At 40.5% G+C, this 16,672-nt stretch overlaps 1 protein-coding gene across 13 annotated transcripts in view; it reads left to right on the plus strand.

The window, feature by feature from the left end:
- The window catches only part of AGAP1 (ArfGAP with GTPase domain, ankyrin repeat and PH domain 1), a 634,072-nt gene that overhangs the window by 423,598 nt on the left and 193,802 nt on the right, over positions 1-16,672 (plus strand). For all 13 annotated transcript variants that reach the window (XM_039494096.1, XM_039494097.1, XM_039494092.1 and 10 more), the window contains one exon: positions 12,804-12,972. In XM_039494096.1, the coding sequence (XP_039350030.1) occupies positions 12,804-12,972 (169 nt within the window). The remainder of the gene's footprint in view (positions 1-12,803; positions 12,973-16,672) is intronic.

A 16,672-nucleotide genomic window follows, 5' to 3' on the forward strand; every position in this document is an offset into this window, starting at 1 on the left:
CCCTGTAAGCAGTCTATACAGAGAAACAAAATATCACAAGGGTGCGGAAAGTGAACTAGCATCTGAGTTCTAGAGGTGGTGCCTCCAGAAGAGTTGAGAGACAATGGCAGGGCAGCATGGGGAAGCTTGAGCTATACTTTGTTAGCTAAATAAGGAACTTCATTTGCTAATGCTGTCAGCCTGACACCTTTCACAATCACTAAATGCATTTTCCTTTTCTTAAAGAAGGAGAAACTATATACATAAGCAACCTACATTTTCCGGACTTGGTGCTGACAGTTTTTTTTCAAGAACCTTAAACCTGCCCTTCCCTTAGTGTGCCTAAGGGACTACCTTGATAGAAAAATGGAGGGGATAATGAGAGAGAACTTTGACCTGCAGGTTTCACAGTTCACCGTGTCTACCTATTCATCTTACATGTCTGTCTTGCCTTCACAAAGGGACCCATGAGAGTTTGTCTAGGCATCTCTTGGTTCCTAATGGCATAGTGCCATGCATCAGGGCTCCCTGTGTATATTCGCTAGGATACTTGCTGGGTAGTGCTATTTTAATGGTGAAGGACAAGTTTGTGTTTGAAGCCTCTTTAACTTAGCGTCATCCTGATGAATACCTATTTTGACACCCATCTACCTTTTTGGGTTTTTTACCAGCATGCCACAGGTCAGCAGATGACACAGCTTTAGCTTTGCTTGTCCTTCGTGTAAAATGTTTTGCCCTAGGATCCACTTCAATTGTTCACTTCCCCACTTCTAATAAAGAGAGATGAAAACGTAACTTTTTCCTGAGGAGATTATAATTTGTTTTATATGTGAATCAGTTTGTTTCTGTATTTGTGTTTATTACATCGATATACAGCTCCATGGCAGACTGTGGGGAAGGGAGGGTTTTATCGTTATCCTGGTTATATGGCGCTCCTTGGAAAGTGCCTTTCATCAAAGCTCAGAATTGTCTTTGTAGTTCAAGAAATACAGCTTATTTTGAGAATTTCTGAACACTACTCTCAAGATTGCTAAGGAGATGCTCCCTGCGTCATATTCCCAAGATTTCAGTTCTTACCTACTTTTCTTGATACTCAAAGCTATTGTTAGGGCTTGTCTCCAGGGAGACACTCAGTAAAATTCATTTGAATTAATAAAAGGTGTACATTTAAAGTGGATTATTTAAACTGCATTAAACCCCTATGTGGACATACTCATTCAGAATTAAAGTTGTCTTAATTTGCTTTAGATTGCTGAATCCACTTAATTCAAATTATCTTTCCTGAGTGTCCCCATGCAGACAAATCCTAAGATTCCCAAGCAGAAAACCAAAGCCTAAACTTGGCCAGGGCAGAAACAAAGCTCCAAGGGTTCCATTCCAAAGGTTCATCTCATCTCAGAATAAGGATGAAGTGGGGGAAGATCATCTAGTTCCAGCATGCATGGCTCTCCACTGATCTTAGACACAGTGGGTTCAAAAGTGTTCCAACAATTCTGGTATCTCCCACCATGCGAAAGGTGGGAAGTTCCAACATTTCTCTAAAGGAAGGGTCTCCTCTTCCTCATGATGCCTGTGGGAAATTGAAACCATTTAATAACTTTCTTCTGGGAAAAAGTTCCCAAGGCTTTATTCTTATTTCATTGCCTTCCAAAATAACCGAGAATGAGAGGAAAATCCTGCTGACTATCCTTATAAAACCCAGCTGGCCATCTAGCATCTATATATCTTGGGTACCTATCCAAGAGAATAGTTTGACTGTGTACATAAAATAGCATTGTATGGAGGCAGATTGGCCAAGGGGATAGTGCACTGGGACTGTGGAGACATGGGTTCTGTTCCTGGCTCAGCCATAGGCCTGCTGGGTGGCCTAGGGCAAGTCATCTCATCTCTCTGTGTTTCCGTTTCCCCTTCTGTAAAATAGGGGTACTGGTACCAACCTCCTTTGTAAAGTGCTTTGAGATCTACAGATGAAAAGTGCTGTATGAAAGCTGGGTGTTTTTATCATAATGTTCTGACGTCTGAGACATAAGAGGAATGCTTCTATTTCATCTTTCTCCCATTTGGGATAGACTCTGTTCAAAAGACCTTCACAAAGGTTATTGGGATTGTGGTGGTGCTGCAGGACTGACTAAAAAAAAAAAAATTGTTATACTGTATCCAGATGAGACTCATCTAAATAAGTTTGGCCTGGTGGTATCCACAACTCTGGAAATCCATTTTCTTATGAACACCGCTAACTGAAGGAGAAATGAGCTCATTCCGTCATTCATAGAAACGTAGTTCATGTTGGCTTAATGATAAAGACCTTAGGAATGATTTTTCCATCATCAGACAAAGTAATCATGTTGCAATAGTGGTGTGTGAAACTTCAGCATGGCCAGGAGTTGTTTTGTTTCACGCACATCTGCTCCTCTATATTGTAATGACACTCACCTTCTTAGGAGACAGGCTAAAACTACCATAACAATACCTTGGCTTGTGAAATTCTACAGGCACGGACTGATCTTCTAGGACCCAGTCAGAGTTTAAATGATGATCCATGTAAAAACTGTTGAAATGTGACGCACGAGTGTCTAGCACTGTAGCCAACTCCAGCAATGTTCTCACGTCTCATTATATTTAGTGTTGTTTTCTTAAAGCCTTAGCTCCTCAAGACGTGATTAAATAAAGCTGGGATTCTCACGTTTTAAAAAAAAAATTCCTTGACTTCATGCTTCTGCAGAAAAGCTTGAAAATGGGAACTTTAAAAATTCAGTGGCCAAAAAGAACCCAAAATATATTATTGTTTTTAGGCCGATTTCATGATTTTGGGGGACCTGAGAAATGATTTTTGTAAGTTTGGGGGCTGGCAACAATGTGTTCTTGCAGTCTGCCTATCGTTGTAGTTAGGATGACCAGATGTCCCAATTTTATAGGGACAGTCCCGATATTTGGAACATTGTCTTATATAGGTACCTATTACCCCTCACCCTCTGTCCTGATTATTCACACTTGCTGTCTGGTCACCTTAATTGTAGTAGTTAAGTGCTGTGTTGCACAACTGGGTATATGAATAACTTTGTGCAAACATCTTTGTCTGGCTCTTCTCTTGCTCCAAAAAGTGTGTTTCCCCTTGAACTGTTTCCCAGCCCCAAGGTATGTATAAGTATGTTGGATTAACAAACTACCCACGCTTTCCCTGATGATTGTAGTTAATAAAAAATAGTTTGCTTCATATGAAAATACAACTCTAGATATTTGTAAAGTCTGAAATCTCTTCTTTAATACCTTTCTTGGAAGGGCAAAAGTAATCATAAAATCAGGTCACGTTGAATAGGTCTGGGAATTGACCCAAAGATAGCTTTGTTTATGACTTCATATTGCTATGTATCAATTAGGATGCAGATGTACTCTTTCAAACCTTTTGCATTCAGGGCAGACCCTGGGAAAGGGAAGTCGACAGAGTGATTTTAGGGGTAAGGTATGTTTGACAAAATTATGGTTGCTCAAATTTGTGTTATAGTTATTTTTTATCAGTTAATATATACGAAACATTGGAATACATGGAAAAACAGAAAGGCATGAAAGATGTACTGTGTTGTGTCTAATCCTTGCTGCATATTTGATGTGTTGATACCATATATATTCCACACAAAAATAATTGTGAACAAGTTTAATAGCTTCTGTCCTAAAACCTTTTCCAGAATAGTATACTGCTTTATGATGTCATTTGTTACAATTTCTCTGGGCTGCATTTCTTAATTCTGTCATACTTTGTTACATTGCTACTGTTATTTTGTAGAAACTACATGGTAACCTCTTCAGAAAAAATGATAATTAGTCTGTTTACCACCTTATGCCATGATAATATGGGATATCACACATCACCTCTGTGTGTTTTCAACTAATACATATATTGTGTGTGATAGCATGTGTGCTCATATGGGAAACAAAGGGGTTGGTAGCACGCCAGAGGGGACCACTACAGGAGATCATCCATGCAGTTTGTTGTTTACTGGGAAATAGGCTGCTTTGTTTCCTTGAAATAATGCTGCAGTAAGGATTAGTTTAAAAAAAAAACAACAAAAAAAAACCTAAATACATAGCTGCCACCCTTAAGGTAAGGCTTGCAGTGTGGGAAAACTGCCGAGGTAAGTAAATTTTAAATCCTAACAACCTTAACAGTGTCCCTTCAAACTGAGTGTAGCCCTAAATGAAATCACCACTGCACCTGCTATGCCAAGTGAAAAATCATGGCAAGTCATGGGCATAATGAAATGTGGAGTTCTCAGTGTCCTGTATAATGGTCAGTAAGCTGTACCATAAAAGACTCCCACTTAAGCAGTCTGTGCTTAGGGTAATGAAGACTGATTATTCCTGTTGTTTCCATGTAACTAGTCCCACAACCGGGTAGAGATTCTCCTTGTTTGTGCATTAAGTGACCTGTGAATATATAAAGCATATTTAGCTTGGAATCCATTTGTTTCTGAGCATATGACACAAGATTTATCACATGTAATTAGTGTAGGGTACTGCAATGCACATGGAACTATTACTTGCAGAACAGTGTAAATGTGCAATATGTAAGAGATCTCAGCAAAGAGTGAAGCTCATTGTCAAAAAAGACAGGTCTGTAAGTGTTTGGTTACTTGAACAAGTTGCAATTTAAATAGCAAAAGGCAAGGGATTGATTTATTAAGAGATGCTTTATGAAAATAAAGCTCCATTTCTAGTAGCACTAACCAGTATAGACATAAATGTTACATAAATTATTTGTGATAGACAAATTGTGATCTAGTGTTTACTAAATGTTAGATCTGTTCTTGCTATGAACTAGTGAGAGCAGGGGGGAGTGAGGGGCAGACACAGAATAACCTATTCAAATTTCCATGAAAATGTGCAAACTATGAAAAATTCAATATTCTGTATGTTTGAGATCTGGTGTTATACATCGAAAGACTCTTCCTACCCCCTCCGTCCCCAAGCACCCATTGATCTGATTAATATTGTAGCATAGACACAGTGCATGGTTTTTGTTTTTTATTCCTTTAACTTCAGGGTCTCAGTTCCCAATATTAATAGTAAGGGAACAAGATGACCTTCTTGTTACCAAGACCCAGGAGGAGCTTTAGGTTGACCAGAGTGTTTTCCGGAACAGACTGACACACACATTTTAAAATGACTAATTGTCCCCCAGTGTTATTTTCTGGGGAGGTAGCTTTGTAGTACCTTTTAAGAAATCATAGTGTACTAAGATGTTAAAGGATGTAATGTCCATATCTCTGTGTAGGAAGGCGTTTAGGGAAAATGTTCTTTCACTGCTGCTTGCACAGAAACTTGTGATAAACATTTTCTTATGTGGCTCATAACAGGACTGTAGGTTTTTTGCTGAGGTCTCTGCAAAGAATGGGGGAAGTGGAGTTGGAGACTGTTGTTTTTTCTCAGGTGTGCCTGTGGCCCCAAATGGAAACCAATCAAGGTGCGATTTATGTTCATTAAGTGCTTGTCAAAACTGAAAAATTTTCTAATCAACAGCAATCTAGCTGAGGCCCCCTCTATGGCTGGGAGTGTCGCCTCCGCAGTATCGGCTATTTGCCTGTTACAACTCTAGGCTAGAAATCCGCTGATGATTACATTAGGCTAAGCTGCGAAGTAAATGAACCGTGTCTTATTTAGGTGCAACTAGCTTCAGTGTAGTCCTGCCCCGCAGGGCACTTTATAGCGTTTTATGGCTTTAAAATTAGTGTAGCTTCCCATTTGCTGCAGGGTGCTGCATGTTATGCCTTTGAACTCAATAAGCAAAGGGAAGGGGGCCTTTTGCTTTTCCCCCTTATTTTTTTTCTTTTGCAGTTTAGCAATTTTGTTTTGCATCTTTTCCAGACGGCATTTTGCAATAAAAATGTCTGACTGCCATGTACACACAAAAGTACGGCTTCAGCATTTACCAGTCCACGTCTCGCACCCGCTTCTGACAAAGCAGTTGTTCCTGATGATGAACAATAGCTTTGCAGGTTACCATTCATGGCTCCCTAAGTCAGTATTGTTCTCTAAAATGTGCCATCTTGATCTTAACTCCCTCTGTCCAAAAACTTCCAAGATGCCATCCTGAGATACAAACACGGGCTTCCTGTTTTAATACTTCTGGAGCATTTTTCACCTACGGATAAGGAAGCGATATACCAGCCTTAATGCAGTGAGCCTCACAAACATCTCTATATAATAGACAAGCAGGGTCTCCTATCTGCTGACAGGGAATCTAATGTACATATATCAAATATCTGGCCCAGCACCAGCAAACCAAAAACTGTAGTGGGAATAGAACTCCTAACTACTTGCCCTGTGTCTTAACCAGTTTCTAGCATGGGAAATAGGAGCTGTTAGATTGTCTCAACACAAGTCACAGAATGGGAAGTGTGTGTTTTTTCTGGCTGTTAACACTTTGAGGACTGCAGAAATATTCAGGCATCGCTGAATATTTGACTGGAAAAAGCCAACACTCTGCGGGTTAAATTCTGTATTTTATTACCTTAGAGTAAGTTATCAATGGGGGATAGAAAAACGAAGGGAATGCAAGAGAGAAAATGAAAATTTGAGGAACCAGTTTTTTCCAGGACTTTCTGAGAAGTGAGAGGTTAGATTAGGTTTAGGCACATTGATTTTGTGACACACAGCAATCTTGTGACTGAGCATGAAATAAGAGTGTACTCAGCCAAACAGCTATCATGGTTAGGGCCCTGCCAAATTCACAGCTATGAAAAACGCATGACGGACAGTGAAATCTGCCAGTTGCAGCGGGGTGTGTGGTATTGCCACCCTTACTTCTGCACTGCCTTCAGAGCTAGATGGGCACAGAGCGGGGGCTGCTGGGCAGCAAAGCAGAAGTGAGGGTGGCATGGTATGGGGAGGTTGGCCTTATGAATGGGCACTGTGGGCGACTGCACAGGGTGTGGTTAGGGGGCTGCTGTGGTCACCCCCCCCCACACACACAAAGCCAGCCGCAGGCCCCTTTAAACCTGAGCGCCAGGCCCAGAGTCGGGGAGGGGCAGGGCTCCTACAATGCACCAGGCTCCAGCTGCTAGTTCTGCCCCGGCAGGGATGGGACTTCCTCTTCCCCAGTATGGGCTGCTCCCAGGCCAGGTCATACCCACCTCAGTGAACCTCTGCCAGCTGCAGGAAGCGCTGCACCTCCTGGCTGGGAGCCAAGCTCTGAAGGCAGTGCTGTCACAAGCAGCAGTGCAGAGGTAAGGATGGCAATATCGCAACCTCCCTACAATAGTCTTGTAACACCCCCCCTCCCCCCCCCCCCACACACACACTCCTTTTGGGTTGGGACCCCCACAGTTACAACACGGTCATTTAAATATCTGAAACTATTAAATTTAAGATTTTTTAAATCTTGTAACGATTAAACTTACCAAAATGGACTGTGAATTCAGTAGGGCCCTAATCATGGTAAACAGTATGTGTATTCTATTGTATGAGGGGAAGGATTGTGGAGAAGGGCTGCTCCAACTATAGTCCATCCGAATGCAACCAGAGGGAGTCCTAAGAATCCCCCCCTCTGAGGCCTCCCAGGGAAAGAGATGATATGGTTTCTGTACAAGGAGGAGCACACTGCAACATTGGACCTTTCACTGTAATTTCAGAACTGTCCAGTAGCAACGATACAAGGCACAGTGTCTCCCAGTCCTGGTCTGCTTTGGCAGCAAGACTCTGAGTCACTCATTTTTGTATATCACATAAAGCAGTGCAGAACTCTCCTACTTAGTCGCCCATGGTCTATAGCTACCTACTTAATCATTTCATTCCCTTTTAAAGGTCTCGCTTGCTTTGCAATACTCAAGCTCAGTCTCTGCTTCTGTAACACTGACCGACCCCGGTCGTCAGCAGGCAGGATGGAACCTGGGACCTCTGGAGCTTAGTGAATGAGCCTTTACCTCATGAACTAAAAGTCAACTCACTGTTAGCTAAGGCTGTAGAGCAGACTCATTTTCTCTCTCTCTAAGGCTTTGGCTACACTTGCATTTCAAAGCGCTGCCGCGGCAGCGCTTTGAAGCGCTAAGTGTAGTCAAAGCGCCAGCGCTGGGAGAAAACTCTCCCAGCGCTGTCCGTACTCCACTTCCCTGTGGGGAATAACGGACAGCGCTGGGAGCGCGGCTCCCAGCGCTGGGGCTTTGACTACACTGGCGCTTTGTAGCGCCGCAATTTGCAGCGCTGCAGAGGGTGTGTTTTCACACCCTGCTGCAGCGCTGCAAATATGTAAGTGTAGCCAAGCCCTAAGTCAGGGCTCAATGCCACTAGATGGGACAGAACTCCACACCCAGGAGGTGTGTGGGTTATACTACTTTGCTCTTTGTATAGTTATTTACCACTGTGCAAAGTAATGGGAATGGTAGTATTTCACACCTACTTCGCACAAGTGTTGTTTAACCACAAGGAGCAATGCACCGGAGATATGGTGGATTTTAAACCTGAAGTAAGTTTATGGTATTTGGTATCTAAAAATTCAGTTTGCATATTTTATTAGTTTGTAACATTTCACTAGCTGTTCTTAGCTTATTAGTCAGGTTGTAGAAACAAAAGTGGCTGGGTGCTTGCAGGTGTAACTGTTTAAATGTGGTGTAGCCACAAACGCATGGAGAGTGTTCTTGCATAATAAACTAGGTTTAGGAGAAGAAAAAGTGAAATGCAGCTGATAACTGTGGTAATTTATTTATCTGTATTTCCTCCACAATGTAGTGTGCTATGCACTTAAATCATATTACAAATATAGTTCCTGTGCCAAGGAGTGTAGAGTCCAGACAGGCAACATGCGAATGGAAGGAACATAGAGCAGGAATGAGCGTGGTCCTATAGTTCTGCCTTTAAAATAAACTGTGTGTCTGTTTTAAGAGAGCATTGTACAGTCCTTCGAACCTGATGGAGCTATGTTCTGATTTTTTCTTATTTGAAGGGGTGCTGAAATAAAGGCATATTCTATAGTTCATATCCTATAGTTCTGCCTTTAAAATAAACTGTGTGTCTGTTTTAAGAGAGCATTGTACAGTCCTTCGAACCTGATGGAGCTATGTTCTGATTTTTTTCTTATTTGAAGGGGTGCTGAAATAAAGGCATATTCTCATGTGCAGACAGTAGTGTAGAGAAGAAATTAAACTACTGTGCCCAATGTTATGTGATATATGGAGGGACATTTTTGTGGTTCCTTTCTTAAGTCTTGAAAATTAAAGTTTGATTTTTTTTCACCTCTAGACAAGATTGTGTGTGTCCATGACATGAATAGTGGTTTTGTTGAAGAATTCTTCATAGCTGTTTTTATTAGATTTTTTTTTTGTATAAAAGAGGATTCTAATTCTCTTGGGAATGAATGTGTGATAATTGGACACCTGAGTTCACTGAATTTTGTGTGTGTGAGTGATTTTAAAAAACTGAAGCCCACGTGAATGTATACCAACAGTTGGGTAATGTTTTCATTGCAATTATTGTTCCAGTCAGTAAGGAACATCCTTAAATGCCATTATTAAATATTCTCAAGACGAGGCCTATTTAGAAAGGCAAGTCATATCTATCTCTTTCGTCAGTCAGTGTGTTTGCCTAAACAGCTTCCATCCATTTCATTGTTTAACTTAATTATATTTCCATTTACTGTTTTTCTGAAAAGAAAGCTGTATTATTGCATAGCATGTCTTTTCACTATGGGCAATTCATTTTGAGGTGTTATCAAATAACATTTTGTTGCTTCCACAAGTATTTGTCCTTTCTATGGCAATCACAGATACTTTAGTAGTTAATTTAGTCTTATAGATAATAGTCACTTGCCTTGAGTAGTCAAATTAACACTCAGTGGCGCTATATTTGAGCAGACTGCTAAAGGTGTTACCTCAGGATGAAAAGCAATGAGAATCAATATAGTGAGTGTATTTTTAGAGATTATTGATTGATTGATGTGTTCTAGGCTTAACTTCAAGTACCAGCATGCCCCACAGCTGACTAAGATGAAGTCGCCAGTTACTGATAACTGTAGGCCATTATCTATGTAGTATTTCATAAGCTCGGAGATTAGATGAACACTTTTTAGATAAAGAAGTTGTGTACGTGGTAGTTATAATGTGGTAGTAACGCCCACCAAATCCTAGTAAAGTGCCTCGCATTTTCCCCACTTACAGTGCGGCTACCAGCCATTGCTGTGAGAATTGGAGACGACATTGATTTGATTCAGTGCTGCACATTATTCCTGTAGGGATCTGTTTGGTACACTGAGACATTAATGGCTTATCTCCCTTCCTCGGAAGGCAGCTCCACAGAAGGTGGTCGCCATGTTAAGCTGTGCTTCTGTCAGCAAGCTGAGAGCTGTGTCTCTGACACAACTCTCGATTGCTAGCAGGTTTCTCTCATTGCACCTCATTTGCATCTGGGACATCAATTAGCATGTTTGTTGAGGCTAATTGAATGAAACTCAATCATAGCTCTTAATTGCTTGACTATGTGAAAAGAAATCACATTAATGCAGCTAATTAAGTGTATGGCAATAGATGCAACATAATTAGGAGTGAAATGTGAAAAACAAGCGGATGGCAAAGGTGTAAGAGCAGGAGTGCGGGGGGATTCAGGCACTCCGTTATCTTGTTATTGACGCATTTGGGGAGGGTTCCCTTTGCTCTGGTGCTTGTTTTTTTCACAGTGCTGAATGATGAACATGGACAACTTGAGAAGAAAAATGCAAATGGATTTGCAATTACTACTTTTTCAAGCTGTTGAGGGGCAGAAGATGGCACTTCTGGGGTGGCCCGCTGTTGAGTAGGCTCTAGGGACTTGTTAAGTGCTGTTTAAAAGTACTTGGCTTTGAATTACCCTCATGCCTTGTTAAAGGGTTTTTTCCCCTTTTTTCTCAGATCAGCATTTTCTACAACTAACATCTAGGGGAGTTACATCTGTAACATTTGCATATCAAAATCAGACTTGCTCTCTTCTCTTTAACACAGCATATTCCAGATGACAGCGAGACCCTCATCTGTTCTAATCTGATCAAACCACACATCACACTTCTGAACATGCTGCATTATTTTGTAGTTGTAACTTTAATTCCTCAAGTACAGATCTAAGATGGGTGGATGCAGGGCTAGGAGCGAGTTGACATCCTAGTGGAGGGAAGCTCAGTGCTTTCCTCTCTCCCTCTGCGGGGAAATGTACAGGATTATTGTTATGCATCCAGCACAGAATGAAAGGGTCTTTGTCATGTGCATTCAATACATCCATAGAAAGCAATAATGTAAACTGTCATTTAGTGCTTGTGGAGCTTCTGTTTTGTTTGGGCACCTTTGTTTAATAGTAAAATAATAGTTACAGTATATTTATTCCCTGCTTCCCAACATTCATTTACCCTTTCTTCAGTAAGTTTATACCTCACTTTCAAACCTGATTCCTTCTCTGTTTAAGGCAACTTAATCTGTGCCTGAGACATTTCCAAAACTGAGGGTTAAAGGTGATTTGTGTACTCTCTCCAGTTCCAGAATTTGTGGAAAACACTTTAAACTTCTCCATTAGCAAAATGTAAATGGAATACATCAGTTATTGTATGTTAAATAAAATGTGTCTATTAAAAGAGCGCATGCTGAGGTTTAGTCACTATCTGATTAGCCTCATTTTAGAGCCCATAAGCAATAAATGCTCAATTACGTTCCTCTTATTGTATTTTAATTTGTGAAGAATTGGCATTGAACAAGAAAGTTATACTAAGTTGATGTTTTATAAGGGGAGCTATTCTTTTCATCCTGTACTGTATCCAGAAACTAGTGAAGGGAGGTTTTTTTTTAATTTTTGGCTACCCTTCTGATACTTAATTTTCGGTGTCGCTCTGCACTCTAATACCTCCAGTGAACTGTTCCGATTCCCCTTTATACCATGTAGATATTCACTGCATTTGCAAACAACCTGAAGAAAGCTGATATAATTTCTTTATCAAATTGGATACGTCGACCAGAAAATAAGTATTGCCCCACTAGCAGAGTTCAGCATGTTTTAAACAGAATGTGTATTTCATATTGTAAAATGTGTATTGCTATGTCAAAGGTGAAGTGGTATTTATGGAAAAGAAATAATCTACCAAATTGTAGCCATATAAGAGTTGCAGTGATTTGGACCTATAACAGGCCTATGTGCCAAACTATTTTAATCCTTCTGCCTTTAATTCAGCCTTCCTAATCTCAACATTATGGAATCGTATCAATTACCTAATGGGGAAACAGCCCTGAAGAGAACGTCGTCATTATCACAAAAATAAATGTTAGCCTGGCAACTAAGAATTTAAAAAAAGAGAACGCTATAGGATAGTTTCAACCCATTTTATTTGCATAGTTACCTATGGAATTGAGGAACTCAGAAATATGCAACTCTGGTTTTTGTACATGCCGTTTTGTACCACTAGCATACTAACCACTTAATTTTTGGCCCTATTCTTGAAATATCTGGTAGCTCCAGATATAGTAGCTATTAGTCTGGCTAAGTCTACATGACAATACTATTACACTGGTCACCCCACATACTTTTAGAGAATTCTGTAAAAGAATTATCTTTGGAGAACAGATGCAAAGGCCCCTGTATGGGTATAAAGAAGATGAGTGTAATTTGCTGTGCTGTGGAATCCTGGAAAACAGGTGGTTGTTTCTATTCAAGCCACTAACCAACCTCTTTCTGCATTAAGATCTGTCCTCTTGGTGCATTTATGTGTTTGATAAACAAGAATTACGAAAAGCTTTGCCCACTTTTAGTCTCCACTTCTTAATATACTATTCTATCTTCTAGGTTTCTTGTACCTTTTAATTTTTTTTAATTGGTTTGTTTCTCTGCAGGACTATATGCAGAACGTTCACGGAAAAGAAATCGACCTTTTGAGAACTACTGTGAAAGTGCCAGGAAAGAGGCCACCTCGAGCGACATCAGCTTGTGCACCCATCTCCAGTCCCAAAACCAATGGCATGTCCAAAGACATGAGCAGTTTACACATCTCTCCTAATTCAGGTAAGAGAATAGCATGTTGAGCAAAACAAAAGGATTTATGTTCTCTTCCAGTCAAATACGTTAGTGTGTGTGAGTACATGCATATGTTCAGACATATATACCACCTATGTGGGAAAGATGGCTATGAAATAAATTACAAATTCATGTGACAAACGAAATCCATGACTCTTAAACTTTCCCTCTGTCTACTAATCCATTTCCCACAAAAGATCTCAAACCTCTGAGCGTCTTTAAACTGCCACCTTTTAATTTATTTTGAAGTGCTTAGCCCGTGAAATATTTCCTTATTTCCCTTCTAAATTACACAAAGGCTTACAATGAGAAATATTCAGTCCTGTCCCAGTGCGAAGTTGCATCCCTGCTGGGCTAGAAACAGGAGATTTATGCCAATGGAAAAGGGCGCGTCCAACTTGCCAGTGGAATTCACAGCACCCATGTCTAATTTCTGTCTCTTCCCTTTCCATGTTATTGTCAGCTGTTGGAAGCTGGGTCAGAAGAGGAACATCTTCATTTGCAGAATCTTCCCATACGCTATACTGCAGAAAGTGAGAGAGCAGCTTCCTTTTTAAAATGTCCCATGCTCCTCCCAACCAGCAGCAGGAAACAGCGGGTATGGGTGTATGCTTCATTTCTTAGAGAACATAAGAATGGCCATACCAAGGATCTATCTAGCCCAATATCCTGTCTTCCGACAGTGGCCAGTGCCAGATGCTTCAGAGGGAAGGAACAGAACAGGGCAATTGTTGAGTGATCCATCCCCTGTCGTCCAGTCCCAGATTCAGGCAGTGGGACGTTTAGGAGCACCCAGACAATGGGATTGTGTCCCTGACCATCTTCGCTAGTAGTCCTGGATGGACCTGTCCTCCATTAACTTATCTAATTATTTTTTGAAACCAGCTATACTTTTGGCCTTCATAACATCTCCAACAATGAGTGCTACAGATTGACTGTACATTGTGTGAAGTATTTCCTTATGTTTGTTTTAAACCTGCTCCCTATTGACTTCATTTGGGTGAACCATGGTTTTTGCATTATGTGAAGGGATAAATAACACTTCCCTATTCATGTTCTCCTTGCCATTCCTGAATTTATAAACCTCAGTCATATTCCCTCCTTCATAATCTCTTTTCTAAGATGAACCAGTCAGTCTTTTTAATCTGTCCTCATATGGAAGTTGTTCCATACCCCTAATAATTTTTTTTGTCCTTTTGTCTAATTTTTCCAATTCTAATACACCTCTACCCTGATATAATGCTGTCCTTGGGAGCCAAGAAATCTTACTGCGTTATAGTTGAAACCGCGTTCTATCAAACTTGCTTTGATCCACCAGAGTGCGCAGCCCCGCCCCCCCGGAGTGCTGTTTTACCACATTCTATCCGAATTCATGTTATATCGGGTCGCGTTATATTGGGGTAGAGGTGTATATCTTTTTGGAGATGGGGCAACCAGAACTGCACGCAGTATTACCCTGTTATAGCCTTGGCCTTCACAACATCCTCTGGCAAAGAGTTCCACAGGTTGACTGTGCGTTGTGTGAAAAAATACTTCCTTTTGTGTATGTTAAACCTGTTGCCTATTAATTTCATTTGGTGACCCCTAGTTCTTGTGTTATGAGAAGGAGTAAATAACACTTCCTTCTTTACCTTCTCCACACCCGTCATGATTTTATAGACCTCTATCATATCCTCCCTTAGTCGTCTCTTTTCCAAGCTGAAAAGTCCCAGTTTTATTAATCTCTCCTCATACGGAAGCCGTTACATACCCCTAATCATTTTTGTTGCCCTTTTCTGAACCTTTTCCAATATATCTTTTTTGAGATGGGGCGCCCACATCTGCACACAGTATGATATTTTGAGTCTTTCCTGATGGTTCCTTACATTCTGTTAGCTTTTTTGACTGCCGCTGCACATTGAGAGAATGTTTTCAGAGAACTTTCAACAATGGTGCAAGATCTTTTTTTTTTTTTTTTTTTGAGTAACAGATAATTTAGACCCCGTCATTCTGTAGTTTATAGTTGAGATTGTGTTTTCCAGTGTGCATTACTTTGAATTTATCAACACAGAATCTCATCTGCCATTTTGTTGGCCAGTTTTGTGAGATCCCTTTGTAACTCTTTGGAGTCTGATTTGGACTTCACTATCTTGAGTAATTTTGTATCATCTGCAAACTTTGCCACCTCACTGTTTATCACTTTTTCCAGATCATTTATGAATATGTTGAACTTGTACTGATCCCAGTACAGATCCTTGAGGGACCCCGTTCTTTTAACTTCTCCACTGTGATAACTGACCATTTATTCTTACCCTTTGTTTCCTATCTTTTAACCAGTTACTGATCCATGAGGACCTTCCTCCTTACCCTGTAACTACTTACGTTGCTTAAGAGCCTTTGGATGAGGGACCTTAAGAACATAAGAAAGGCCATACTGGGTCAGACCAATGGTTGATCTGGCCCAGTATCCTGTCTCTGAGAGTGGCTAGTGCCAGATGCTTTGGGGGGATGAACAGAACGGGGCAATTTTTGAGTGATCCATCCCCTGTTGACCAGTCCCAGCATCTGGCAGTCAGAGGCTTAAGGACTCCCAGAGCATGGAGTCAAAGGCTTTCTGAAAGGCTAAGTACAGTATATCCAGGGGATCACCCTTGTACCTATGTTTGTTGACACACTCAAAGAATTGTAATAAACTGGTGAATCATAATACCCTTTACAAAAGCCATGTTTACTCTTCCCCAACAAATCGTATTCTTCTAGATGTCTTATAAGTCTCTTCTTTTCTATAGTTTCAACCAGTTGGTTGGTATTGAAGTGAGGCTTGCCGGCCTGTAATTGCCAGGATTGTTTCTGGAACCTTTTTAAAAAATCAGCATTACATTAGTTATACGCCAATCATCTGGTTCAGAGGCTTATTTAAGCAGTAGCTTATATATCATAGTTAGTACTTCTGCAATTTCATGTGTGAATTACTTCACAATTCTTGGGTGATACCATCTGATCCTGGTGACTTATTACTGTTTAATTGATCAATTTCTTCCAAAATCTCCTCTATTTACACCTTAAATTTGTCATCTAAAAAGAATGGCTTAGGTGTGGAAATCTCCCTCATATCATCTGCAGTGAAGACTTGATGCAAAGAATTAATTTAGCTTCTCCACAACGGCCTGGTCTTCCTTGAGTGTTTCTTTAGCACCTCAATCGTCCAGTGGCCCCCATTAGTCGTTTGGCAGGCTTGCTGCGTCTGATGTACTTAAAAAAGTCACTGCTGTTGCTGATCAGACACCTCTTTCCTTAGTCACCCAAACAGCCAATTTATCAGAACACTGCTGATCACCAGGAGGGTTTTTCCCCTTTATTACTCAGTTAACAATCAAATTTGATATTTGTGACCTTGAATGTAGTTAGCATAACACATTTTTCACTCACATTTGAAGGGAGTGGATGGATTGTTGCTGTTTACATTTTAAAAAATGTAAATAAACCCTTTAAGTATTTTACATTTTTTTAAATGTATGAGGCAGTGAAGTTACTTAGTAAGCAAAAGAGGCTTTATAGTCCTGATGTGAGTGTCTTTGAGAGGCAGTTATAGTGTTTTGGCATCCTCTTCAACCAACTAGAGTGAGGTATATATCCAGGTCATTCTGTATAGACATCAGTCCCTGCAAAGCATATGCTGTCCTCCCATGCATTATGTAGGAGAGGAGCT

The sequence above is a fragment of the Mauremys reevesii genome, linkage group 11, assembly GCF_016161935.1.
Source record: "Mauremys reevesii isolate NIE-2019 linkage group 11, ASM1616193v1, whole genome shotgun sequence".
Lineage (NCBI taxonomy): Eukaryota > Metazoa > Chordata > Testudines > Geoemydidae > Mauremys > Mauremys reevesii.